The 27,618-nt window shown below is 36.5% G+C and overlaps 1 protein-coding gene across 1 annotated transcript; it reads right to left on the bottom strand.

Annotated features, from left to right (window-relative positions):
• Positions 1 to 1,108: 1,108 nt before the first annotated feature.
• LOC136035378 (NADH dehydrogenase [ubiquinone] 1 alpha subcomplex subunit 11-like) lies at positions 1,109 to 27,150 on the bottom strand. Its single transcript, XM_065717143.1, has 3 exons — positions 26,974 to 27,150; positions 11,250 to 11,465; positions 1,109 to 1,370 (listed from the first exon to the last, which is right to left on the bottom strand). Exons 1-3 carry the CDS (start codon positions 27,095 to 27,097, stop codon positions 1,159 to 1,161), a joined length of 552 nt encoding a protein of 183 aa, XP_065573215.1. The 5' UTR covers positions 27,098 to 27,150; the 3' UTR covers positions 1,109 to 1,158.
• Between the last annotated feature and the right edge of the window lie 468 nt (positions 27,151 to 27,618).

The following is a 27,618-nucleotide window of genomic DNA, read 5'->3' as shown; positions in this document are numbered from 1 at the left end:
TCGTATATGAAAGGGGCTGCTCCCTCCTCAACGCCTCGCTCTTTACGCTAAAGTTTGACACTTTCTCTCAAATCTACTTTTTAAAACAGTAAAAAATTTTTTACGGCTGTGTTCATTTTTATCCTTAAGCTCGAATGAGACCTATTTGGGCATTAGCCACTTTCCAAAAATAAATCTTATATTGCGGCTTTTTTCATTTTAAGCTCTTGATCTGTATGTTTAGATAACTTCCACGTAAAAATTCAAGCCTGAGAAACATTGCTTTTTAAACCAAAATCTAAGCTCTTTCTTGATTTTTTAAGTAAAATGTAATGCATTTCATTGAAAGACTGGCTTGACTTAGAAAGTGGCATTAAAATGCTACTAAGTCAGGAGTTAATCAAGTGCTTTGACTTCAAAATACGGAAACATGAAAAATTGGAGTCAATGAATTTGGTTTTTGAGGGGCTCTTATATTTCATACTTCTTTCTTTTCAGTGGCGTCAATTCAATGGATGGGAACCGCGAACATGTGCCCACCCTAACATTTTTTACCTCCCTAGATTAAAAAAAAAACTTTCATGGTGGAATTTTTATTGAAAGAGGGCCTTTTTTGGTATTTCAACTGAAAAAAATAAATAAAAACTGACTACCCCCTGTATATATTTAAAAAATATATTTTACCCCCTCCCAAATTTCCGTGAAATGGCGCCAATGTCTTTGTTTCTTCTTAGTTGGATGCCTTTTAACCTATTTCTCTCAATTCAAGCTTCATGTTTATTCGGTGCTCTCTGTACATGTATGTGCTCTCGGTATAATCAGTTGACACAATCTAGCGATAACAAATGTTTGCTATCTCATACCTAGTATCAGTGGGACTCAAAACCACGATCTACCGGGTACTGCGTAGATATCATACTACAAAACTATGACAAAATTTGAAGAATGAGTGGCATAAAGTCAAACAACTAGAACCAAGTCTTCATCTATTTATGTTCTCCACGGGAAATTACTTTTAACATGACTTTCATTCGCTACCATAAGTTGAAAGAAAACTCGTTTTTTAATAACTACAGGAACTCTATATCTCAGGAAGCTCAGGAATCCTTCCTAAAAGACTTGCTTACAGTACGTCAAATCGATTTTATTGATGAATCATATTTACAAAAACAACACTAGCTACTCCTTTTTTCCTTCCAAACCTTTGTGTGCAAAGCTGAAATCGTACTGTGAAGGATGATTTCCGTAGAAGAAAAGACGGTCGTTGCCTACTGGACTGGGGTCACAAAGTATTTTTCCGCCCATGTAATTATACTCTACTGACTTCCTTTTCATTATCACACCACCAAGTATTAACAGAAATGACATATAGCCGAAACGAAAGCTTTTACCTGAAAATATATTAAATATAATTAAAATATTGCTGTCAAGCCTAAAGGTTCTGCAGATGAAGTATGACAGATAGCCAAAGATTGTCTTTATCAGCCAAACATCTAGGTCCAATGAAAAACAGGTCGTCCCCGAGTGGAATGGAAGACCATAAGGGAAAATTTAAGTTTAATTGGAACTTCTTACTAGGGTAAAAAGAGGGAGGATTAGAATAGATTGGTATGGAAGAGAAGCGTGCGTATTTGTGTTGGCATTGGGTGGCTTGATACTTTAGTGGGATACCTCCCCATGGCCAGTGAGATATCTATGAAATACCTCAAGATGACACCCTCCCCATCGTCTTCTCCTAAAGAAGGTTGTCATTGATAAGAAAGCCTTCCTTCAGTCTACTTACCTTGAGTTTCACGCCGATCAGAGAAAAACAATATTTGCCCATTTTGAAGTTTCATGAATTGATACTACCCACTTGTTTTTCAAAATATTTGTTTCTTCTTAGTTTTTGGACTAGCATACCTGGTAATTTTCATTAAAATTACCTCCACGGGTAAGTTCCATAATTGTTAGAAACTAGGTGGTATTATTCCAGTGTAAAAGGAAGGTAATAGGGACTGCAACCCCCTGGTTGCAGCGATAACTAGAAAGTAGTAAAGAAGGAACCATGCCCCATAGTAACCAAAAGATTAAAAACATGTTTTTACCTCACCTTGAATAGAAAAGAAAATTACTCCTTTTTCATAGGAGGCACTGATGTGTCTCTTTCCCTCTTTTTCTCTTTTTTTCTTGTTCACCGCTGATATAGCTTTGGAACATCGTGGCAACCTGTTTAAGGGCTCGTTTCAAAACTGATTTTTATAACTACATTCTTTTTATAAATTTGAATTGATAATGTTATTATATAATGTCATATGGTACCCAAAATGGCAGTTTAGGTGCTAATTTTGGACTGGAAAACCTGGGAAGCATGAAAAGGGTAACTTCATAATCTCTACGACCGAAAACCCAAAACAAGATTTACAATTCCCTCTAAATAATTTCTGAGACCACACTGGCTAGAGAAACGAGAATAATACAAGCCAGTGAAAAACGTAGACTATAATACCTCGGTGCACAATAATAAAGTAAAGAATTAATGATAAAAATCCAACGACAATATAAAAAACAAAACCTTAAAACAAACACAAAAACTAAAATATGACGACACTCTCAAAGTAAAGGTGAAAGGGTAATTGAATAAAAATACAATACTGAATGGCAATTCGATTTTTCAATTTATGCAGAGCATTTTTAAAAGTCAATCGCTTCTCAGGTAAGATATTATTATAGATTCGGTGAGGTTGCAAAATATGATTTTGTTGATTTATATAAAAACGATCAGAATTAATTAGTTCATTATAATAAACAAGTGATCCTGTGGTAGAAAAGTGGATTGATGCTCTGCTTAGCCATATGGAGCCTAGGGATTGAGCGTTATGGTAGGGCTGGGCAACAGGTTTGATACTTTCATGGTAAAAAAAACAAAAAAAAAACGACCGAGCAAAAGAAACGTCGATTCGGAGCTCTATTTACCAGCAATGACTCTGGAGGATCTTTTTTCTTTTTTTTTTTTTTTAATAAGAATGATCGAGAACAAAAAAATAAATAATGAACAAACACTATTAAACATGATGTAATGGCCTAGTAGCTAGGACCCCCTCTTCCTTTCTTGTGCTGGAATGGTTTTTCACACTATTATGCCTAAAAATAAGTTAGAATATTGAAAGTCCAAGAAGTTTTTTTAGTTTTATCTCTAACAGTCTACTGCTCTTTAGGGGCCTAGTCCAAGCCACTCAGCTTGTCCCCAGTGGCGATAGGAGAACGCCCTACAGATATATAGTGTACCTCCATAGGAGGCACAGACCAAGGGGGGCCTTGCCCCTGGGGGTCCATAACTGAAATTGAGGCACCCTCGCCCGGGGCCATAAATACAGGTGGAGGAAGAAGAAAACCCCGCAAATTTACATTCAGCAGGGCCCACTGGCGTGTCCACATGTCCCATGAGTCACAAACCTTGTCCCAACGATGGGTTAATTCGCATGGTGACGCAGAATACTATCGTGGGAGGATCCTCTATAGGAAGACAACTGCGACAGGCGTAAGATCCAAATCTATGGACAACGGCCATTGCAAAGGGCTACCTGCAAGACTGGGGACATTGCGATCAACTCTATTCCAACTTGAGTGACGCTCCTCCAGGAAATTATAGCATAGTAAACGACACAGCATTCGTACGTGATTCTAATTAATGGATAATTCTTCTAGGCTTGTTCTGATCTGACGGGGGTTTCGGGCTGAAAAACTTCTTCCTAGCTGATTTATCTACAGTGGGTTGTCTCCTCGTAGTAGCATAATATTTGTAGGCACGAATATATAACGACTTGACTATAAAGCTTGGGATGAAGCTTGGGACTATCTGTGCAGGGTTTCGACTCTTTTTGATGGAAGAGCATCGCCAAGTGCTGAAAACCATGCTATGGCCAAGATGGGCCCAGAATTGCACAAAGCCTACATTCATACTGTAGGTCCCAGGGAATTCTTGCTGTCCGGTTCTAAGCCAACTTAAGCGCTCCGGTGTAGTCTTGAGAACATATGTTGAACCCCATGCTGCTCTGGTATCCGGGATCATTGCTTTTCCTGAGGCCAAAGTAATATCAATGATTTAAAGAACATGAAAATTGGATCTTGGAATGCCACGCTGTTAAATTATGACTAGCGTATGGACATTTTGACTGACGAATTCAGATGATTTGAACTGGACTTATTAGGAGTTTCAGAAACTCATATCTCATGGGTAGGAAGCAAGAAATTATGTGACTAAGAATTTGTTTACTCAGGCAGGAAGGATTGGGTACATAGACAGGGAGTAGGGTTCCCTATGATGAATAAGGAAGCTGCTAAGTCTTGTTTAGGTTGGGAAGGCATTAATAATAGAATACTAATTGCTCATTTTATGACTAAAAAGTTCAGGGTATCAGTTACAGTAGTATATGCCTCTGTCGAACGGACTGACGGAGATACTAGTGGCTCAGATGAATTTTACTTACAGTTACAGGAGCTAATAAACAAGGTTCCCAGGTATAAATATGGTGTTTTTACTAGGAGACTTTAACGCACATGTAGGTAGAAATAGAGAGAGATGGTATCCTAGCCTAGCTAAATTTGGTAAAGGAAAAGAAATCTAGGTATAACAATCTAGTTATAACCAATACGGTGTTTTTTGTTAGAAAATGGCCCATAAGCTGAAATGGTATTCACGTGATGGTAAGACAGCAAACTTATTGATTATGATATAGTAAACCAAAGACTGACAGGATCAACACAAGATACTAGCGTATATAGGAGCGTTGTTATTGATGTCAAAAGTAAAGATTGCCATCTAGTAGTGTCCAGGGTTAATTTAAAGTTGAAATTTCGGGTATCTAGCTGGAATCTAGGGTATAAAAGAATGCTGTTATTGATGGTAAAAGTAAAGACCACAATATAGTAGTGTCTAGTGTAGATTTAAAGCTGAAATTTCGGAAGGGTAACTACCTCCCGGGAAGTTATGATGTTGGTAGACTCCAGGATGAGAATTTGAGAGAAATTTTCCAAGAATAGTTGAAAACTATTTTGAGAGTTTAAAATTTGATATTGTGGAAGATGGTTGGAATAATTTTAGAACAACAATTTGTGAAGTTGCTGATGGTGTCTTAGGGAAGAAAGTTAAGACTGTAGCTAGGAATGTTAGTGAAAAATCTTTATGTTTAACCGAGAGGAGAAGAGGCATGTACAAGAATTATCTGAGTGATAGATCATATGAAAACAAAAGGAATATAAAGAAAGTGGAGAAAGCATGAACGTATGGACTAACGAAGTGTGAAGTGGAGGTCATGGATAAAATTGCTGAGAATATGGAAGATGCAGCAAGGCGGGATAATAGTAAAATATTGTACTGGCATGTTAATAAATTGAGAGGGAGAAGTTAATCCGGACTTGTTCGAGTTAAAGATAGGAACATGGCCACGATTAGTGATAAGAAAAGAGTTAAAGAGAGATGGGCAGAACATTTTGAGAATGTGCTAAACTGACACAGAGTTACAGGATAAGATATAAAGGAAAATGAAAAAGTTTGTGATACTTTGGATGTGAAGGAAGATTTTTTTTGCTGAGAAAGAATCAGCGACAGTACTAAAATGATTAAAACAATAACAAGGCTCCAGGTGCATATAGTGTGGTAAATGAGTTTCTTAAATATGGTGGATCTGAGGTTAGAAATAAGCTATTGAAGATTATGAATATGATTTTTGAAAAAGGGGGAGTACCTAATGACTTTAGGAAAACCTTAACAAAACCACTGCATAAGAAAGGTGATAAGAGTGAGTGTCATAATTATCGAGGCATTAGTCTTTTTATTCTGAGAGACGCTGTAGACAAAGTTCTAAGAGAAGAATAGTACGATTTAAAATAAGGTCGAGGATGTGTCAACTAAACTTTCACTCTTAGGTTTATAAAACACCTTTGGTCCTCACTTTTTTTTAATTGTAGGGTATAGCAGACAAATACATTAAAGTGATTAGGGTTAAATACAAGAATAACACTGCTGCGGTTAAGGTAGGAAATGCGGTTAGCAGCTGGTTTTGTATTAACTCACGAATTAAGTAGGATTGTGTTCTACCCCCCCCCCTTTATATGGATCGTTTTTGATGGAATTTGTCTTAAGGAGTAATGGAAAGGCAATGGGAGACCACGGAATCAAATGGGGACGAAAAACTCTCCTGGACTTAGATCACACTGATGATTTAAGCATCCTAGATGCGTTGGGTACCGGAAAGATTGATCAGGTGGGCAGCTTCACTTACCTTGGTAGTATTATTATTAAAGACGATAGGAGCAGTGAAGATATTAAACCGGAATTGCCAAGGCTCAGGGTGTTTTTCCACAGTTAAAAAAAGCTTGGAAGAATAGGAAGATAAGTCTGCAAACTAAGATCAGAATATTGGAAGTTACAGTGATGATAGTTGTCAAATTTGGATCAGAAGTATGGGCGCTCCAAAAAGTGGATGAATATTTGCTAAGTGTTTTCCAGAGAAATTGACTATGGATTGCTCTGGGTACCCGGCTGACTGACCGTATTTCAAATAGTAGGCTTTACGAAAAGTGTGGTTCAATCCCACTTTCTAGGGCTATAATGAGGGAAAGGTTGAGATGGCTAGGGCCCGTTCTGAGGATGAAGGATGACAGATTGCCGAAAATTGTCCTTTTCGGCCAACCATCTAGGGCTAAATAGAAAGCACGTCGTCTTCGTCTGGGGTGAGAGGATGTCATAAAGACAGACTTAAAGGAAATGGGAACTTCCTGGGAAGGTGTAAAGAGGGATGCTTAGAAAAGATTGGGATGGAGAAGGAGCGCACGTAGGTGTGTTGGCCTCTGGCGGCTTGGTTCTGACAACCCCGTTCTGACATCTTTTTTTTTAAATAGGTACTAATTTTCTAGCACCCCACTAGTGGCGAAGAAAGAAAGGAGAATACAAGGAGCTACTTCAGCGCTTCCCATGCAAAAAAGTTATCTTCCTTCTTGTTTGGGATGGGGGCTGTATTATACTGTATAGGTTTTCGACCATGGTGATTGCAAAGGTGTAATTTCAATTTATAATGATAAATTCTCCTTTAGTGATAAAATTCGAGAAGGAAAAATATTTACAGTATGCTTCCTTGCTAGAAGTTCAAAATTATTTGTAGCATTAAGGCAGAGAACGCAATAATAATTACACAAATTTCCATAAATTATATTAGCTACTTTAGAAATAATAAATAATAATTTATTTAACATCTTTCATTTTAAAAATTAATTTATCTTTAATTTATTTAACATCCTTAAGTTTTATAAAATTTGCATATATTTATATTTCATGTGGGCAATATTACGTAAAGAATTGATTGAATCTACAACCCCCCACCCCCCAAAAGACACCAAGGATAATATGTAACACATGATTCTTTATGAGATAAAATTGCAGATTTTTTTAAGGCGAAATTTATGAAAGATATAAAGCAAAATCTATATTTAATGCCCTATTTTAACAAAACTTATGTCGACTTTTACAGTTTCTTCACCATAGTTAGACTAAAATCTTTTTGTAAGGTTTACCGTTTATAATTTCAATACCTAGTTTATAATTTCCAAAACCTAAATTTCAAAAAGACAGAAAAATATAAATAAATCAAGGCTTTTCTGCCGAAAGTGAAGAGCGAACTTGGAAACTTGAACAAACAAAAGTTTTGACCCTCTTCGGCCATTTTTGACTCTCTTTGGCCATTTTTTGAATTGAGGTAATTTACTTATGTTGTATGTTGTTATGCTGTTATGTTATTTATGTTGTTATGTTTTTTTTTCTTGTTTTTTCTTTTTTGTGTCTTTACTCCACAATTTAATGTATTTTATGGGTTATAAATAAATTATTATTATTATTATTATTATTATTATTATTTTTGTGTAGGAAAATAGAGCACTCATGAAAAGTCCCCCATCTTAAAATCTAAACTTATGCCCAACAGAAGGGGAAAATAATAACACCCAAAATGTATTCTTTTAACACTGAAATTATACATATTTTCAGGAATAGGGTGGAGATAAGGGTTAAAATCATCCCCCATATCCCTCGAGAAAACTGGGCAAATATAAGATTTTTGAAGCACCTAATTCTCCCCTTGACCAAAAACTATTAGTCCTTTTCCAACTTTTGATGGTATTGTATCAAACAGTTCGTGGCAACGAACTGTATTAAGGAGCGACCCGGCTCAATAGGAAACGAAACTCTAAAAAACGGAATTTCGATACTAAAAGATACATCAAAAGAATACGATTTTTATGTTGATTTTTAATATATAAGTTTCATCAAATTTAGTCTTACTCATCAAAAGTTATGACCCTGAGAAAATTTGCCTTGTTTTGGAAAATAGGGGGAAACAACCCCTGGGATCTTAAGGAAAATCGCACCATCGCATTCAGGGTATCAGAAAACTTTACTGTAGAAGTTTCAAGCTCCTATCTACAAAAATGTGAAACTTAGTATTTTATGCGGGTGCGTGTTTATTTGTTTGTTTGTTTTTTTCCCAGGGGTGATCGTATCGACCAAGTGGTCCTAGAATGTCGCGGGAGGGCTCATTTTAACGGAAAATAAAAATTCTAGTGCCCTTTTTAAGTGACCGAAAAAATTGGAGGGTACCTAGCCCCCCTCCCACGCTCATTTTTTACCAAAGTTAACGGATCAAAATATTGAGATAGCCATTTTTTTTAGCATAGTCGAAAAACATAGTAACAATGGGATGGGTTGCAAGTTACAAACTTTGACCAGCCTTTACATACAGTAATGGTTATTTAGAAGTGTACAGACCTTTTAAGGTCTTGAGAGGAGGGGGCCACTTAGGAGGATCTTCCCTTGAAGGAATTTGTCATGGGAGAAGAAAGATTCCATGAAGGGGGCAAAGGATTTTCTAGCACTATTTTTTAAAAAGCAATGAAAAAATAAATATGAAAAAGTTTTTTCCATTGAAAGTAAGGACCAGTATTAAAACTTGAACGAACAGAGATTAATACGCATATGGGGGTTCATTATTTAATTTCTTATAAAGTAGAATTGAGAGAAAGAGTCAAACTTTAGCGTAAAGAGCGGGACGTTGAGGAGGGAATAGCCCCTTTCATACACGGAATAATTTCTGTTCGTTTTAAGTTTTAATGTCGCTCCATACTTTCAGTTAAAACTTGTTTTTTTAGTTTAATAGATTTAGGAGCAAATAGGCAACTGTTTGTCAATGTTTCCTTACAAACTTTTGGCACTTGCCCGTCGGCCATAAAGCGATCGCAATTTCTGTTGGTCTGTCGGATCCGGTGGCTAGTTCGGGCACTTCCAGATAAGCTAGGACGATCAAAGTTGGCACGCGTATCAGGGACCGGACCAGATTAAACTAGAAATAGTTGCTTCCCGATTTGACCATCTGGGGGGAGTGGAGGGACGGTTAATTCAAAAAAATTAGAAAAAATGAGGTATTTTCAACTTACAAACGGGTGATCACATCTTATTTAGAAGGATCTCGTGTCTCAGAGCTCTTTTTTTAAATTCCTACCGGACCTGGTGACATTGTGGGGAATTGGAGGGGGAAATCGGAAATCTTGGAAATCACTTAGAGCGGAGAGATCGGGCTGAAACTTGGTGGGAAGAATAAGCACAAGTCCAAGGTACATGATTGAAATAACCGGACCGAATCCGCTCTCTTTGGTGGATAATTTCCAGTGCTTTGGCGAGTTCAGTGCTTCTGGACGTGCTAGGACGACGAAATTAATAGGCGTATCAGGGACCTGCACAGATTGACTTGATAACTGTCGTCTTCCCGATTCGACCATCTGTGGAGGGGGGCTGGAAGGAATGGAAATGGTGAAAATATAGGTCTGTTTATATTGCGAATGGGTGATCGGATCTTAATGAAACTTGATATATAGAAAGATCTCATGTCTCAGATGCTTCGTCTTCAAATCGGATCCAGGGACATTGGAGGTGGGCTGGAGGGGGGAAAACGGAGACTGGGGAGATCGTGGTGAAACTTGATGGGAAGAATAAGTACAAGTTCTAGATACGTGATTGACATAAGCGGACCAGATCAGATCTCGTCGGAGTTAGAGGGATTTCTAGTGCTTTGGCGAGTTCAATGCTTCTTGACGTACTCTGACGATGAAATCGATAACTCTAGCACCGACTCTAATTTTAGATTCCGACCTCGTCACAAGTGCCATATGAGTTTTTGTTTTTTATACACGGTCCTTGGATACTTATAAATAGGTCAGACAGCTATAACCGTCCAGGATCTCCAAATACAGTCAGACGTTATCCCTCATGCAATAAAACTGTTTAGTATGCAGATTAATATATATAAAAAACTAAAGTCACAATTACATCATGCCAGAACATCTTCAACCCCATTCTGTAATGATTGATGGGAAACAAGTATAAAAAGCAGATCGATTTCTCTGCCATGAAGGGCTTCTAACAGCTAATTACCACCACATTGCTGAGTTTAAATGTTGCCCAGTCGTTACCAGCTCTGGTTTTAGAGGATTCAAAATCCAACTGCCTTTAGAACAATTTGAAAGTTACCTTTTCAATAGCTTAAACATAACTTTTGCTCTGGATGATGTGAGTGATGGATAATAAGAGGGAAAAATGAGTGCAACTTTATCACATTTGAAACACGGTTCCTACACTAGATAATGAAGATCAGACACACTGACCATATCATGAATGAAAAGGTCTTCTAAACTAAGTTAGAAGACAGAAGCAGAGCTGGTTCGGACATGTCAATAGAATGAATCTTGTTCACTTCTGGAAGATCTCCCTTGAAAGGAAAGTTGAGGGATATTGATCACAAGGGAGACCTCAAGAGAGGCAGTTAGATAACTTTGGCAGGTAGCATATTATCCAATTATCCAGAAGTTACATTAAAGGGCAGCACAGTGAGCACTAGTATATGAAAGTTGAAATGAGTAGCCCCAAAACGCCTCATGGGTTGGGTAGAACTTAAGTAAGCAATCAGTGTTAGGTCGAAGCAGTTCAGAACTGCAATGTTATCATTGCATCATTAGACAAGGAGTTGGATTTAAAGAAAAAGAATATGGACAATTTGTACAGTATAAAACTTATTCATTACAAGAAAAAAGACGAAACTATTTGGCTTAAAAATCTCAACATTACTTTAGGGTAGGCTCAAGCTTAGGGGGTCCAAACCTGTCAAAAGGACTTGATTAAAAAAAAGTTGGATTATCCCTTCATTCCTCCCCCCCCCTGAAAAAACGAAAAAATTAAATGAGAGACATACCAAGGGTGCCGATCAAACTAGCCGATATCCCTGCTCCAATAGCGTTGTTCCAATAATCATCTTTGCGTCTTAAAGAGGTACTTATGCATGTCCCAATACCATATGCAGCAGCTATCCCTACAACAGGGACTGTCCATTTTGCAATATAAAATAAATGGTTTGGGATTCCTTTGATGTGCTTATTCAGTAGTGCTACATAAAGACTGCCAGCAAAACCTGAAAGTTAAAATCAAACTTATTCATTTTCTTTTTACAAAAGTTCAGATTTGTAACCTCAATAAAGTGAAAAAAGTTAACCGACTGCAATTTTGCATCCTTTATATATTCAATTCTCCAAGACTGACTTGAAGGAATTCCAATTACAGAATTTAACCTTAAAATTATGTGGAAGCATCAGAAGATTCATTCCTGGGAGTGGGGGAGGAGTCAAAATCATGAGAAATGTAAGCTTTTGTGCTGAAATTTTCAATGATACTATAAAGAATCTTTTAGAGTGTCTACCAACATTGGAAGGGGGCAACCACTCCTTGAATTGTGTGAAGTCTAGTTTTCATACAATATAACAGTGCCATGAACCAAAGGAATACTTTCAGTCAAGGAGCAGAAAAAAACACTTTTGAGTGAGATCAGTGAGCTGGTAACATCTTACCATTTTGATTCAAAAAAGAAGAAGACGAAGAAGTGCAAAACACCACTATTTTCGGATATATGGCCAATTAGGGCAGATGTGCTGGTAGAAATATGTAATGTAAAAGCATAAAACAACAAAGAGAGGTAAAACTCAATAAAAAAAACAACAAACAAGAATGCAGCCAGTAGAGAGAAAAGATGAAAGGCAGATGAAAGCCAAAACAAGGCAGATATTTCACCTGTAAGCAAACTAGGCATCCTCAGCACAGAGAAACAAAGATAAAACTAAAACAAAAAAAAAGCTGTAAAAAAACACGAAACTAAAAACAAATAGCTCCACCATCAATATTAATAAAATGCAATTGTCGCCACGCAGCTAATCCACTGATCCACGTAGGGAAATTAAGCTATCAGAGTTACTTCAATGAGAACATCAAAGCAACTGAGGAAAAAAATTATAAAAACTGAAATTAATTTAATTATTCAATTGCGAAATAATCCTCTTGTTAGCTACTATTGAAGCAACTCTTTTGGTCCAGTAGGTAATCTAGTCCCCTGGTGATTATGTAAAATCTTAATCTCCTTATTGATTATTGGTTCATTTTTCAAAAGACAATCATAAATTAGGTCAATATTTAAATTTCCTGCGTCCCTATTTACAGAAAAACTAGCAAACATATGTTTTTGAATTTCTATAGCCTCCCTCGCCCACTAAGAAAAACCCCTATCATTAGAAATATCTGTGGCCTCATCAAATTGTATAAAATGTTTACGGCTCGTTCTTTGGTTGCTTTTGCAGGGCTGATGATTTTCAAATCATTAGCATACAGGTTCATTTTATTTATAACAGATAGTGGGGCATCATTGATATAGATGTTAAATAATATTTAACCAAGAACCATTCCCTGTAGGACTCCACTTTCTGCTTCAGTACTAACTGAGGAATAGGGTGGAGCTTATTTTAAAAATTTTGGAAATATTATTTTCTTACCCTCCTAAGTTGTTCCATATCACCTGAAAACATTGTAGAAAAAGTTTGAGCCATTTATAATAATGTTTAGGGGTAGCTCAAGTACCTCAAAGATTAAGAAAAAAAGTAAAAAATAAGGAAAAAGTAAAAAAGAAGGATTTCGAGCAACTTGTATTTTGCTTAAAAACACATAAACAAAATTGTTTAGTTCCTATTTATGGTTGACCGGATAGAGTCTGTTTCCTGCTATCGGGATAAGCTCTGCGGTGTTCATTGACAACTTGCAGCAGAACCAGACATAATTTAGCCGGCAATGCAAAATTTCCATCCTTCAGAGATGAACGTGTTCAGACTTGTTTGCTTTTGACCGGTTGCGCTTACTAGAGTCTCGGACACCAAGACTCAGTCTGGTGTAGTTTTTTGCTCGAGGCGATATTGTATCAGTTCTGTTTTGTTATCAGTGTTGTTTTTTTTTTTACAATAATAAGCTAATTGTGTATTAACTTGTCTCAAGACAGTAGATTTCTATAACGTTAATGACTACTGAGCGTTGATTGACGAATTTGAATGTAACTGAGCCTATTCTTTTGTTGGAGAAGCAATGAGTTGAACAATTTTTGCTCTTTTTTCTAAAAAAAATTCACCCTACCTAAGTTCATGATTATAAATTCTGTTTTCTTTTTATTTCAGACCCAATTGAGACTGAAAATGTTAGCAAATGCAACTAGATCTCGAACAGAGTTATATCTCATTGGTAGCTCTGTGTCTGAATTAAGAGGTAGCAAGCTGCCTTCATTGCGAATGGCTCTTGGGTTCTTCCTTCATCTCCACCTTGAACTGAATGAGACCATTAGGCACTCGTCAGCTGCTGCTGTAACCGAACTAGCAAAGTTTTGGCGGAAAGCTCGAATTCCAATGAGAGATCATCAAAACTGTCAAACCAAGCTTGAGCAGGCATTTGAAGAATGGCGTCTTCTCAAGAAGAACAAAGCACGAAAGTCATCAACTCAACAGGCGAGAGAGGCGGCCTTCGTATCTAGGCTCGAGGATCTTTTTGACATTGCTCACGCCGATGCCCTGAACACGATGTCAATACAAGAAGACAAAGATTTCTTGTTAGCCCAGTGAGAAAAAGGGAGACGGGGGTCAATGGTTGGCGTAGATGAAACACTAGCTTGCAAGGAGAAAAGGGTGTCTGAGAGAGAGCAGCAAACACTTAAAAGACGACAGCAAACAGAGAACATACAACAGATAGAGGCTTCCACAGCCGAACTTACCACATCTGGTTCAGAGATCAGCGCAGCAGAAGACGTTGACAGTGAGGGGGCTGTTGGAGGAAGCAGAATTCAAAAAAGAAAGAGGGGCCGAAAAGCTGTAGTTACACCTGAACTAGCAGCAGCTCTTGATCGTACTAAAGTATCAGACCGCAAGGCTGTTTTTGTCATAGCAGAAACTGCCAAAAGCTTAGGAATGACTATTGACCAACTAGCTCTAAATAGAGATTCAGTTCGCCGACTCAGAGCAAAACATCGAATTCACAGTTCTGCAAGCATCAGAGCCAAGTTTCAGAGTGATGTTCCCCTCGTTGTCCACTGGGACGGCAAACTGATCCCCGACCTCATTGGAAAAGAGAAGGTTGATCGTCTGCCTGTTTTGGTTTCCGGAAAAGAAGTTTTACAGCTACTCACAGTAGCCAAGCTTCCATCCGGAACAGGCGAGGCTCAGGCTTCTGCTGTCTTCGGAGCTATTGAAGACTGGGGCATACCCGGCAACATCCGAGCCATGTGTTTCGATACTACAAGCTCAAACACTGGCAGGATCTCTGGTGCTTGTGTTCTGTTGGAGCAGAAGCTAGGTAAGGAACTCTTGTCACTGGCTTGTAGACATCATATTATGGAGCTCGTCATTGGTGCTGTGTTTCGAGTGTGCATGGGATCGACATCTTCTCCTGAGGTTCCACTCTTCAAACGCTTCCAGGACTATTGGAGATTCATAGATACAGATAAATATGAAACAGGAATTGCAGCTGATGATGTGGCGCGTCTAGTGGATGACATCAAACAAAGTACCATCGATTTTGCTAACAAGCACCTTGAACAGAGCCAGCTGAGGGATGATTACAAGGAATTCCTGGAACTTGTGCTCATCTTTCTTGGTGCTACTCCTGCGAGAGGAGTACGATTCATGTCACCCGGAGCGATGCACCATGCCAGATGGATGAGCAAAGTGATATACAGTTTAAAGATATGGATGTTCAAGGCTCAGTTTAGACTGACTCTCACAGAAGAAAGAGGTTTGCATGACGTGTGTGTGTTTGCAGTACGTGTGTACCTGAAAGCCTGGATCTCTGCACCTTTAGCCTCAGGTGCTCCGTACAGTGACCTACTACTGCTGAAGTCGCTGCTCGAGTACTCGTCCATCCATTTGGCAATCTCAAAGGCCACATCAAACAAGTTTTCCGGTAACTTGTGGTATTTGTCACCCGAACTCGTTGGCTTGGCTTTCTTCGACAGTCGCGTCAGTTCGTCGACGAAGAGACTGATGGTGAGTGCCATGCAGAGTGAAGACGACCAGGAACAGGAACATACCAAGCGTATCACCATTGATCTTGATTCAGCCAAGAATAAAAACCTGGAACATTTTGTTACAGCAAAGTCAGCAAAACTTTTTCAAATGATGGATCTTCCGGATGGATTTCTCACAGTTGATCCAGACTTGTGGGAAGATAGACACGACTAAAAGCTAGCGTCAGAAACTGTGAGGTCACTCAAAGTCGTCAATGACCACGCGGAGCGAGGAGTGGCACTCATTCAAGAGTACAGTGGTTTTATAACCCAAGATGAGTTGCAGCTGCAATTTCTGCTGCAAGTTGTCAATGAACACCGCAGAGTTTATCCCGACAGCAGGAAGCAGACTCTGTCAGGTCAACCATAAATAGGAACTAAACAATTTTGTTTATATTTTTTTAAAGCAAAATACAAGTTGATCGAAATCCTTCTTTTTTTTCTTTTTTCTTAATCTTTGAGGTACTTGAGCTACCCCTAAACATTATTATAAATGGCTCAAACTTTTTCTACAATGTTTTCATGTGATATGGAACAACTTAGGGGGGTAAGAAAATAATATTTCCAAAATTTTTAATTTTTAAAATTTTTAATCGAAATCCTTCTTTTTTTTCTTTTTTCTTAATCTTTGAGGTACTTGAGCTACCCCTAAACATTATTATAAATGACTCAAACTTTTTCTACAATGTTTTCATGTGATATGGAACAACTTAGGGGGGTAAGAAAATAATATTTCCAAAATTTTTAAAATAAGCTCCACCCTACTGAGGAAAATACCTGACCATTTTCTTTAACACTTTCTCTTCAAGCTTTATCTTAATCAGTTATGATAAACCAACCCCAAAAAATATGAAACAAGAATAAAAAACAAAAGTAATAATAAATACTACAGGATATTCAACACCATCCGTTCCGCCTATATTTTGGAATATATGAAGAATTCAATTTGTCATACTTTCTCTTTGGCTACTTAAATTTGCATGTGAGCGGAATTTCTTGCAGGGAGAGTATTTGTGGGAATATGCCTAGCACAGGGCATTTGAATATTCTGTAAAATCAGCAGACATGAGGGCAGTCCTCAAGAGTTCGTTTCCTCTGGGGGTCAACTGCAGCATATCACTTTTGCCCTCTAAAAACTCAAGGAATCAATTACTTGACAAGAGAGTGAACTTTTATCATCAAAATTTGCTGAAACTTGGCCTTTTGGCCTCCTAGCCTAAAACTAACATTTTTGCAGCGTGTTCTTTTTAACTATCAGAAAACGTTCTGTTCCTGGACACAGATGTACTATATATAGAGAGGACATGGTCTTTGCAGGTCTGGTGGAAAGTGAAAAATCCCTCTTAAATTTAAATTGTCAACACATAATGTAGCACAACACCCAAAGGTTCTTAACTGTAGAATAAATGCTTCAAAAGAAGCATTTTTCTTCAGCTTGGAATGTTTCCAACACAATTACAGGAGGTCCCATTGCAAGCATATACTCCTCAGCAAACTGAATTTTGTTTACTTTAAACCACATCATTCAAAACACATTCAAAACACATCAGATAGTGCATTCAGCTTTTCTGCACTATGACAATCTACTATTCCCTGTAATGCATTATAGTTGGAATTCCATTGTATTATTGACCAGACATAGTTTTTCTCGTAAAGTTTTGCCAAGCAGTCACTATTTTTTTTTTTTTTAGCTGTGCATTCGTCAACTCCACAATGCTAGGCAATTTTCCTAAACACAGACAAAAGATATTTTATAAACAGTATCAGCTAGTGCAGCTTCAGAATCAGCTGAGGCAACTAAGTTTATTTCACCTTCTTCTTGCTCTTCCTTCTTTCAATAACTTCTCAATTGCTTCATAAGAGCCTAAATACTTCTTCTTGCAATAAAGTATTTTTTTAAGTTCAAGATTAACCTCATTTGGACTTCCGAACCAGTTTTTTTCCTCCCATTTCTCTAGGGAGTGCATTGTCAGTAGTTTTTTCAAAAAAAAGCAATGTTGTTAGCAAATATTGAAAATTCCAGTATTATGACTCAAACGTTTGGGGATGAAGAAGTTAAAATGAACCAAATACCCTAACAACCAGATGTTTAATTACGCAGCAGTATGATCCCCTTTCCCCTTTATCAAGGCAACCTCCAAAATCCTCGAAACTGCTTCCAGAGCTGCAAGTAGGTAAGGTATGCATTAGTGTATGCAACAGAGAATGCATTAGGGAAAAACACAAGGCAGTGACCAGCATACTAACAGCTAAAGTATCTGCAATCAATTTGGGCTTAGAGACCCTAATTAAACTGAAAGAGAGCAATGAACATATGCAAGTATTCTCTGACTCTAAATCTGCTCTCAATATCCTAACAAACCCTAACTTTGAATCACCAGAGACAGAACTACATAAAACCAAAGAAAAACCTAGACAGCCTTGGAAGATAAGGCTTTGTTATTAAATTTCAATATATACCTAGCCATCTAGGTATATAAGGAAATGAAAAAACAGACAAGATAGCAAAGCAAGGAGCAAAAAGCCAAATGGAACCAAGGATACCTCAAACTATAAGGGACATAACTAGATTACGACTGAAAACATTACATAAATTAAAGCTACTAAATCTATAACCCTTTCCAACCAGGGTGCAATCAGTCTGGTTTCATTGAGTGTGTACAAATACAGCTAACTTCAACTACCATTCTTTTCATATAAAATTAAGCAGCTAAATGGAGAAGTTACCAGTAGCAACATCTCCATTTGACATGGACATCCCAACCATGGAGCCTTATAGGGGAGATTGTCTTGAAGTAATTTTTTGTTTGTGAAATTTATTGTTAAATAGGGAACTCAGAACTTAAATAAGGACTCAATTTAAACCCACTGACAGATGTAACAATTTAAACCCAATCCTCAAAAAGAGATTTGTTCATAGATGCTTTTAAACTTTTAATGGATCCGAACCTACAACACCATATATAGTAGGTCAATTTATGCTGACTTTGCTGAATTGGATAAACCCTACTATTATGTTACCACATATTTTTATATAATTAGCTGATCTACATGTTTACCTATTCATCCATATTCTGAATATTTATAAGCAGTGTTTACAACAGCACTGTTTACTATAATAGTAACATAATTTTTGCAACTAAAGAAATTACTCATTCAGCTGCAAGTGAATTGTCCCAAGAAGAAGTCTACAAATTTATTGTGAGAATAGAAGAACAATTCAAAGGTTGGGATGCATTGTCAACAAACATTTTTTTTTTAAATTTACCTTTGTTGGTGACTAAAGGTCTGTGATCTAGAGTTGAATCCTCTGCACAACAGCAACACATCAAGAAATTTATAACAAAATTTCTTGTGAATATTTATCTTGATTTATCAGCAGTCAATCAAACAAATTGTGCACCAAACCATCTTCTGGACAAAATTCTGCTGTTTTTTTTGGGGGGGAAGGGATGATGAAGTCCTCCCTTCACAAGAGTGCAGACAGTCTGGTTTTATAATATCCTTTTGCTAGTATTAAAGCTAAAGTAAAACAGTTCAAAATAGGGATGATACCTTTTTATTGACAGTGAATAGATATAAAATTATTTAACTGGATATTTCGAACACATATACAGTGTTCATCATCAGCATTAAAACTAAAAGACATGAATAAAAATAAACAAAATTTATACCTAATAAACTAATTACATATAGTTTATTTGCTCCTATTTTTTTAATACAACAGCGGAGGCAAATCTCTTTGACCTTTTCAGTTCTGGTTCATTAGAAATATCTGACATATTACGTGGACAGAGGTCATAGCTCTTAGGTGAGGTGATATTTACTTTATCTGACCTCAGTAAATTATCATAAATTGAGTTCAATCCAAATTCATCTGTATCTCTGTTTATGGAATTATTCTTGAATAGAATTTTTTTAATTTCGATTGTTTCCCTGAAAATTTGCTTTAAACCTTGGTCCCTAGAAATCAAAGAAACATTTTCAAACAAAATAAAATGATTTGTAAAATTAAAGATATGTTCTGAGAGGGCCAATGTGAAATCTTCAGGTTTGGTATTTTGCTTTAAAGACGATGAAATAGAATTATGATGTTGTAGCAATCTCGTTTTTGAATTCTGGTTAGTACGTCCCACATAAGTGCTTCCACAAGTACATGGGATTTTATAAACCCACTTTGTTGCTCTATGGAAGTCCAATCCTTTCCAGAATTTAAAAAACTAGCCAAAGTATTACTACTTCTTGAAGCTACCTTTGGGCCATTATTTTGTAAAATTCTTTTAAGTTTTTCACTCAAACCTGGAACATATGGTAGAGAAAAAAAATATCTTTCTTTTCTGTTATTTCCAGAATATCGTCAGAACATTCTAGAAATTTTTCCCCTTCTTTTTGATAAAGTCTGGTCAATTATCCAACCCGGATAATGGTTACTTATTAAAATCCCTTTCAACAACAATTATTCCTCCGGAATGAATTTTGGAGAACAAATTCTAAAAATCCGGTCAGTTAAGGATATGATTAAACCAATTTTCACTTGGCGAGCATGACCAGAGAAAAACGACAAAAATCTGTTATTGTTAGTAGGTTTTCTGTAAATCTTAAAATCCAGACTATTTTCATTTTTTAAAAGAAGGACATCCAGAAAAGGAAGTTTACTATCCTCTTCTAATTCTATTGTAAATTTTAAATCCCCTCCCCAAAAATTAAGATGTTCTAAAAAACTTTTTAATTCCTCAACGCCATAATTCCATACTGAAATTTTTCATATTTTTGTCATTTTTCTCCAGTCATGCTCGCCAAGTAAAAATTGGTTTAATCATATCCTTAACTGACCACATTTTTAGAATTTGTTCTCCAAAATTCATTGAGGAGGAATTATTGTTGTTGAAAGACATTTTAATAAGTAACCATTATCCGGGTTGGATAATTGACCAGACTTTTTTGAAAAGAAGGAAAAAATTTCTAGAATGTCCTGATGATGTTTGCACACCAAAGGAATGGCAAATTGTAAAAAAAAAAGATCACCCTACACATATAAACTGCAAAGGCCTCCATGATTCTCCTGATAAAACACTATGCTCTGCATATGAAAAACAAGCACTAACACTCCAAATACCAACAGAGAAAGCTATACCTTACCCATTTCCAGCTCTGGAAGCAAGTACAGCCTAATCACACTGAACTAAACTCTTTGCAAAACCACCCAACACTTTCACTCACAGAACACCAAACTTACCCTTAGCAACAAGCCCCCCCCCCAAGAGACTCCTTCCTCAAGACACCCAAGCTTATATGCCTATCAGAGAGAATTGCCAAAGCTGAGCCAAATAGCCTCCACATTCAATGATAAGAGGTTAATCTGGCCAACCCATCCAAGCAGAAATGAATCATAAGCCTTACCAGGAATTAATCTCCTAATTAATGACAAGGTGAATGAAAATCCAAAGAAGCTGACACCTAATATATGCCTCTTTATACTAAACTATCTATGAGCCTACAACAGCCACAAAAATGAAAAATCATAAATGAATTGGCAAACATCAACCTACCCAGTCACATGCTTATTCAAACAAAAAAGGATCTTGCATTACTCCTAGCAAAGCTAAACGTTGACACAATAAACTAAAGCAACAAAGCAGTACATCTTGATACTTCAGTGGAATGTAAGATCACTTTCAGAAAATAAGTTAAATGAACTAATAATCTAAAATAATTCCATTGATATTGCTTGCCTTTAGGAAACCCAGCTGACCAAAAACCAACAAATAAAGTCTCCAGGATATACTATCCTGAGAAAGGATTGACCATCAGAGAGAAAAGGAGGTGGTGTAGCTTTAATAATTAATAATAATATCAAATTTTGCAGCATTAACTTTCCAGAATTTTAAATGATGTAGATACAATTAGAATCAATGTTTGACTGAATAATACCAAAACTTACATAATAATCTTTGCTTTTCTCTGATGACCCTCCTCCTCCAGTTGAAGCTACCTATAAAAATGGCCTCCTCCATCATATGTCAAAGCTTGACCATCAGAGGAACTTTGTCATTGTTACACCTTCAGCTGTCCAGACCCAAATTTGCCTTATGAAACCTGGAAAAGGCCCAGGATACAATGGGGTGCAAATTGAGCACCTCCTGTATCCTACCCTACTTTTCATGCAATATTTGTCACTATTATTTCAGGCTTGTCTTTCTCAGCAATATATTCCAGCTGCTCTTTTGGATGGCCTTGTTGCCTGTGTCTTAAAGAAAGGCAAAACCCAAAGGTTTTTGAATGGTAAAGACCAGTTCTATTTGCTCAACAATTGGTAAGCTTTTTGAAAAGCTGATCTTCCAAGAAATAAACACAAAGTGCAACCATGGGGACAACCAATTTGGATTCCACAAAGGCTTGAGTGCCCAAAACGCACATGGAACTTTTTGGCTATTTAAACTGCTATAGGATACTGAAAAAGAACCTGTATGTGTGTGCAATCAACAATTCAAAGGCATTTAATTCCGTTATCCATTCACATGCTATTTTTTCTCTATTGAGAAGTGGAATAAACCCCTTTCTCTGCTGCCTCTTATGGAATCGCATGGTAATGCGTCCATACAGGTGCAGCTAGTTAGCCAGCAGAGCAGATCTGTCACTGTTCAAAAATATGTGAAACAAGGCTCTTTGCTTAGTCCAGCTCCTTTCAATAATGCCAAATTTCAGTTGCTAAAAATTTTCCTCCATTTCTAATTGACCCCAATATTGATGTCAGCCATCTCTGTTATGCAAATGATAACGTTTTGTTATCAGATGATCTTCAGGTTCTCCAAAATACAATTCATACAGTTTGCTCTAGTCTTAATGAAATTGGGCTTCAAGTTGCCCTCTCTAAAACTGAGGTTCTGGTTCATCTCAACAACCTTCATTACTATCAAAGTTGGCCCAGAAACTATTTCTGCATTGTCCTCTCTGAATTATTTAGGCCCCCTGTTTGGGCCAAATTTTAAAAGTACTAAAACATTCGTTATCTTGACATTGAAAGAAAAGCTTAGACAATTGTATGGGCTTCTTGCTCAAGTTAAAGGCCAGTGTCACAAAATAACCCAGGGTAAACTTTACAACGTTTTTTTCTGCACTGCATTTCTTTTTCTTGGTCCCTTTGTGGAATTTTTTTTTACAATATCTGAGCAGAAGAAAATTAGATCTTTATTCTCCCATTTTTGCAAATATCTTCTGCAATTACCTCTCTGGACTTGCAACTGGTACATTTCGAGTAGATATGGTGCTTTCAATATTTCCTCAAAAATGGACCAGCTTGAGAATGGGTTCCACAAGCATCAAGAAAATATTGTTGACTTTCCACTTAATTGTTTAGCTTAATTGTGTTACAAAAGTAGCTGAGATGTTGTTTGTTAGCTTTTTCTTGTTTATTGTTTCCATTGTATTCTATTTTGCTGTATCTTTTACTCCTCTAAGTGCATTTTTGTATGTAAGGAGGGTTTAAGTAAATTATTATTATTATTATTAACCTTTTATAACCCCAACAGCCAAACTACAGATGCCATGGATTTTTCCACTTATATAAGTAATTCTAATATGCTAAAAATATAATTATTTGTGGAGATATTAATACCCACAGCCTTCTGTGGGGAAAGGGCTGGCAAAAAAGCTGGTAAGTTTTTTGAAAGTTTGATATCAAATAATACTGAATTAGCAGTTGCTACCCCTCCAAACTTAAATACATATTTAAACCCCAAAAGTGGCAAATTTTCCACAATTGACCAACAAATTGTGTCAATAAATATTTTGAATAAAATTTATATGAAGAAAATTGATAACCTTTGCACAGACCACTCTGCCATAGTTTTTTCATTAGATGAACCAGCTCAAATTCCGCCACATATCCCCAAATATATTAACACTAAAGGAAATTGGACTATGTTCAAATATAAGTCTCCCACAGGAATCATATATTTCACTTGTAACAGCTGGCACACATGCTGAAGTTTTGACATCCATACAAACAAATACTGCTAATCATGCTATCCCAAGACAACACCCCAGAAAACAATCCTTAAACACACTCCTAAAGCATGGTGGACAAGTGAGTGCCACAATAACTGGAGAACAAAAAAGGCAGCTATTTGAAAAAATTTCTCAAAATTCTGATTTATACATTGCCCCCAACAAGTCAAAAATCATCAAGTTCCACCATAAGCCAAATAATGTTAATGCAAGACTAACTCTAAATGAAATATTTTTTCCAGAGGACAATCAAATTAATTACATAGGTCTCATGCCAGACCAAAAACTTAATTTCCACCTTACATCACAAACACTATAAAAAAAAAATTCTATAGAAAAATAAAATAATAAAAAGACTACTATTTGCACCTTGGGATTATTTATCTTGTTTATTCATCTTATTTATCATGTGATTGTTGTGACAAATGGTTGTGGAGAGTGTATTGGGATCTCAAAGTCATAATATGCACTGTTCTGAAAAATGACTGATAGTCATGTGAATAGTTTTGTCTGATTTGTAAGGTTAGTGGAAACAACAGCCTAGGATCCTACACCACCCAAAAACTAATGTAAACAACTGTCTCAAAAGCTGGGATTGCCTTGCTTAATCAGTTCTGAGAAGATCTCAAGCAAGAACTAATGAACATGAATAGTGGAATTTTGAACTTGGAAAGTGATGGTGCAAGCAAATGTTCCCGAGCCAAGGTGGAAACTAAAATAGAAGACATAGTTACAAGTAAGCTGAGCCAGTCTCATAGTGACAGTAGTAAGAAGTTTGGAAGTGATGCAAGGAAAACTATTTGTAAGGACAGACAAAGACAGGAATGTCAGCTTAACATTGTGGGATAAAGAATACCAGAATTGTGTGAAGAGGCAGCTGATATTCAAATGTTTGTTCAGGACCATCTTGCCCAATCATAGAACCTGCCATCTATTAATGTTCTGAAGCCACAACAGCTTAGAAACAATTCTCCAAAACCAGCTGACTGCCTTATGCCTGTTTTTTTCCTCACAGACAGTTACAAGGATAAAAAGGAGATTGTGACTAAATACAGAGAGCATCAGGGGGACATGCAGTTTTACTTTGATTGCATAAAGGCAGAAACAGAAAAGAAAAAACAGAATCAGATATAAAAAAAATGGGACAGAAATAGAGCACTGACTCTATTGCCCACTGAAACAAGCTAAACTGTAAATAATTTGTTTTCTTGTAGTGTTAGTGTTGGTAATGATAATAGTGATGATTTCCATTTGTGCTCAAGCTGTAGTTTAACAAACATTACTTACAAAAGTTTACCAAAAGTGATACATGATAACAGCCCAGTCAGAGGAAAGAAAGTGTTGAAACTGTTTTACACAAACATTGATACAGTGACAAACAAGCTTCAAGAATTGAAACTAGCAGCTAATACTGAAAATTATGATATACTGTGTATTTGTGAATTGACCCCTAAGGACTCACCTGGCAGACCCACAGGCAGAAAACCATATAAGGATACCTGGATATTGTCTGTTCTTAAATATGTCTATTAGCCCCAAGAAAGGCAGCACCATCTACATAAAGGAGGGAATATAGGTTAAAGATTTAATCTTTCAATCATGATTATTCAACATGGGCTGTGAGTGTTTTTGTCTGTATTATTAATTAAGGAAAACTATTATTGATAGGTATTACCAAGATCTACTTTGAAAACAATTTTCTTCTGCTAGTTGATCTTGTGGTAAGATGCTATCATTATGTGCAGTTAAGCATTATCTTGAATTGTTCTTACATTATTGTGTAGCCACTCATGTTTTTGTGTTACCACTAACTAAGAGTGCTACTTGGGAAATATTACTTTCTTGCAACTAAAGTTTTTCCTTTACAAGAGCCCAACAGACTAGCTTACATTGCTAATCAGTTAGTTTGAGATAGGTATCAATAGAGATTGGTTCAATGTCAGCTAGCTTGTTCCAAAAAGATCCCTAAACAAGCAGCTAATCAATATTAAAAATTTATATCCAGAAAGATTTTCTGTACAGTAGCTTATCTACTGTATCTTGCTGAAGAGAAGTTAAGGTAAGTTAGGGTGACAAGGTATAAATTCATTAAAACAAGATTGGTAAAAATCTAGACAAGCCACTTTTTGCTATCTTTGAAAGTAGTAATGGAAATAAAACTTTCAGTGATGAATCCAGAGTCAAAACTATATTCTGGGAAGGTATTGCCAAGTTACCATGTTAACCCTCTCTTCTGATTTCTAAGCCCTATGCCTTATAAATTTGTTGGTAAAATTCTAGTTAATTGACTTCTTGTTATCTCAGAAAGGGTTTAGGTTAGGAAAATGAAACTTTTGAGGATGGGTTTACAGGCTAAAGTATGTCCTGGGAAGGTATTTTAAGGTACCCACCTCCACTCCTTCTCCCTCTAGAGGGCCCTAAAATTTGCCTACATAACAGGTCTATAACCTATTGAAATTTTGACAAAACAACATTTTACCTTAATTTTCACTTACTAGTTGCTTTTTATCTGCCTTTAGTTCTCAAAATGCAATTACTTTTATTTGAGCAGAATTTTGAGCCATATTAATATTTTATTTCAAAATTTAGGAAATGTATTTGCATATCTTTAAAACCTTATAAAATGGAATTGAGCAAAGTTATGAAGCTGAAAACAACTTTGTTGCACTTCAATTAAGCAGAAGACCTATTTTGCAAGGTTTCATTTTTATAACACACATATTTTTAAAGGTAATCAAAAATAGGAATTTCACAATTTGGAATTGAGCAAAATTGTGAGGCTAAAAATAGTTTTATTGCACTTTGTTTAAGCAGAAGATTTATCTAGCAAGGTTTCATTTTTATAGAACAGAGATTTTAAAGGTAGGCTAATCAAAGGTCAGTGCCCTTAAAAGGGAGAGGAGTAGAAGTAAGTAGCTTACTTCAAAGTCCCAGTGCATACTTTAATCTGTAGATCCATGGGACTGAGTTTAAAGCTTTGACATTTCTAGGTTCATTCATTTTTGCCACTCTATTTTTGTAAGATTTACTGGGAAACCCTGAAAATAAGAAAGGCTACAGGAAGCACTGAAGGGAACAGAACTGATGAGCCAAAAGTAATGAAAGAGAGAGAGGTGATAGCCTACCAAGCTCTCATTCTTGGGAAAAATTCAACATTTTATACGTGGCCACAGAATTCCGTGTTGTTTTAAAATCACCTTTCTGTGAACAAGCAGTTTGCATCTGGTACTTTGTTGATAAATCACAGCAGTCCAGTTATTTTTAAGAAGAGATCACTCAGTGACGATCTTTTGAACCCCCCCCACCTAGGATTGGGCACCACTACGCATAGTCAGCCTAGGCTATTGGTAAATCCTGGCTGACAGATCCACCCCTTAAAGGTTTCATTTTCCTAACCTAATCATATTTCTAAGATAGCAAAAAAAGGTTCATCTAGAATTTTACCATAAAATCTACCATTACTGTAATAAACCAAGCATCCTGAATTGCAAAAAGAAGGAAAATCCTTGGGGTAGCCCCAACCATTACACTAGTGATGTATGGGCAGCCCTACCAACATAAGCTCCTCTGGAAACTAGGTATAATAGCTTTTTGTCACAGTCTTCTCCTTCGGGTGTGTCATAATACTGGTATTTTAATGGCTCATAATTAAATATATTTTTAAGTTGAAGGAACATTTTGAGATATTTTCTTAAGATTCTTCATGAAAACGGCTAACAGTGTTTTCACTTAGGTCCATACGAAAATAAGTAGGAGAGGTAAAAAACGAAGCATACCATAAATATACCATCATCTATTTTGTCTTTCAAGCAAAAAAAAAAAAACGTCTAGGTTAAAGTAGAAAGTAATGCGAAAAGATAAAAAGAAAGCTCTTTTTTGTGCAAATTGGCGTATACGCTGTTATATTACCTTCACGTTTAATTTTTTTTACCATCCTGTCCATAAGTTCAGTAACAGTCCTGTCAGATTCTTTGGTATCGTTTAATTCTTCAATTCTTTTTTTCAAGAAGGAGTAACAAACTAGAGTCGATTGGGCTTAGAACTGTCTTCTGTATGCATAGATTTGAAAAAATTAAATTTCTGTTAATCAATTGACAGTTTTTAGTGTTTAAAAAGTATTATTTTACTTTAGCTAGATTTAAGGGGCAAAACCTGTCATCTTTTTTCTTTATATAACAGTATTAAAATAATATCATAT

Source organism: Artemia franciscana, chromosome 14 (assembly GCF_032884065.1).
Source record: "Artemia franciscana chromosome 14, ASM3288406v1, whole genome shotgun sequence".
Lineage (NCBI taxonomy): Eukaryota > Metazoa > Arthropoda > Branchiopoda > Anostraca > Artemiidae > Artemia > Artemia franciscana.
Note: the sequence above shows the minus strand (reverse complement) of the source record. Positions and strands in the feature narration are given on the sequence as shown.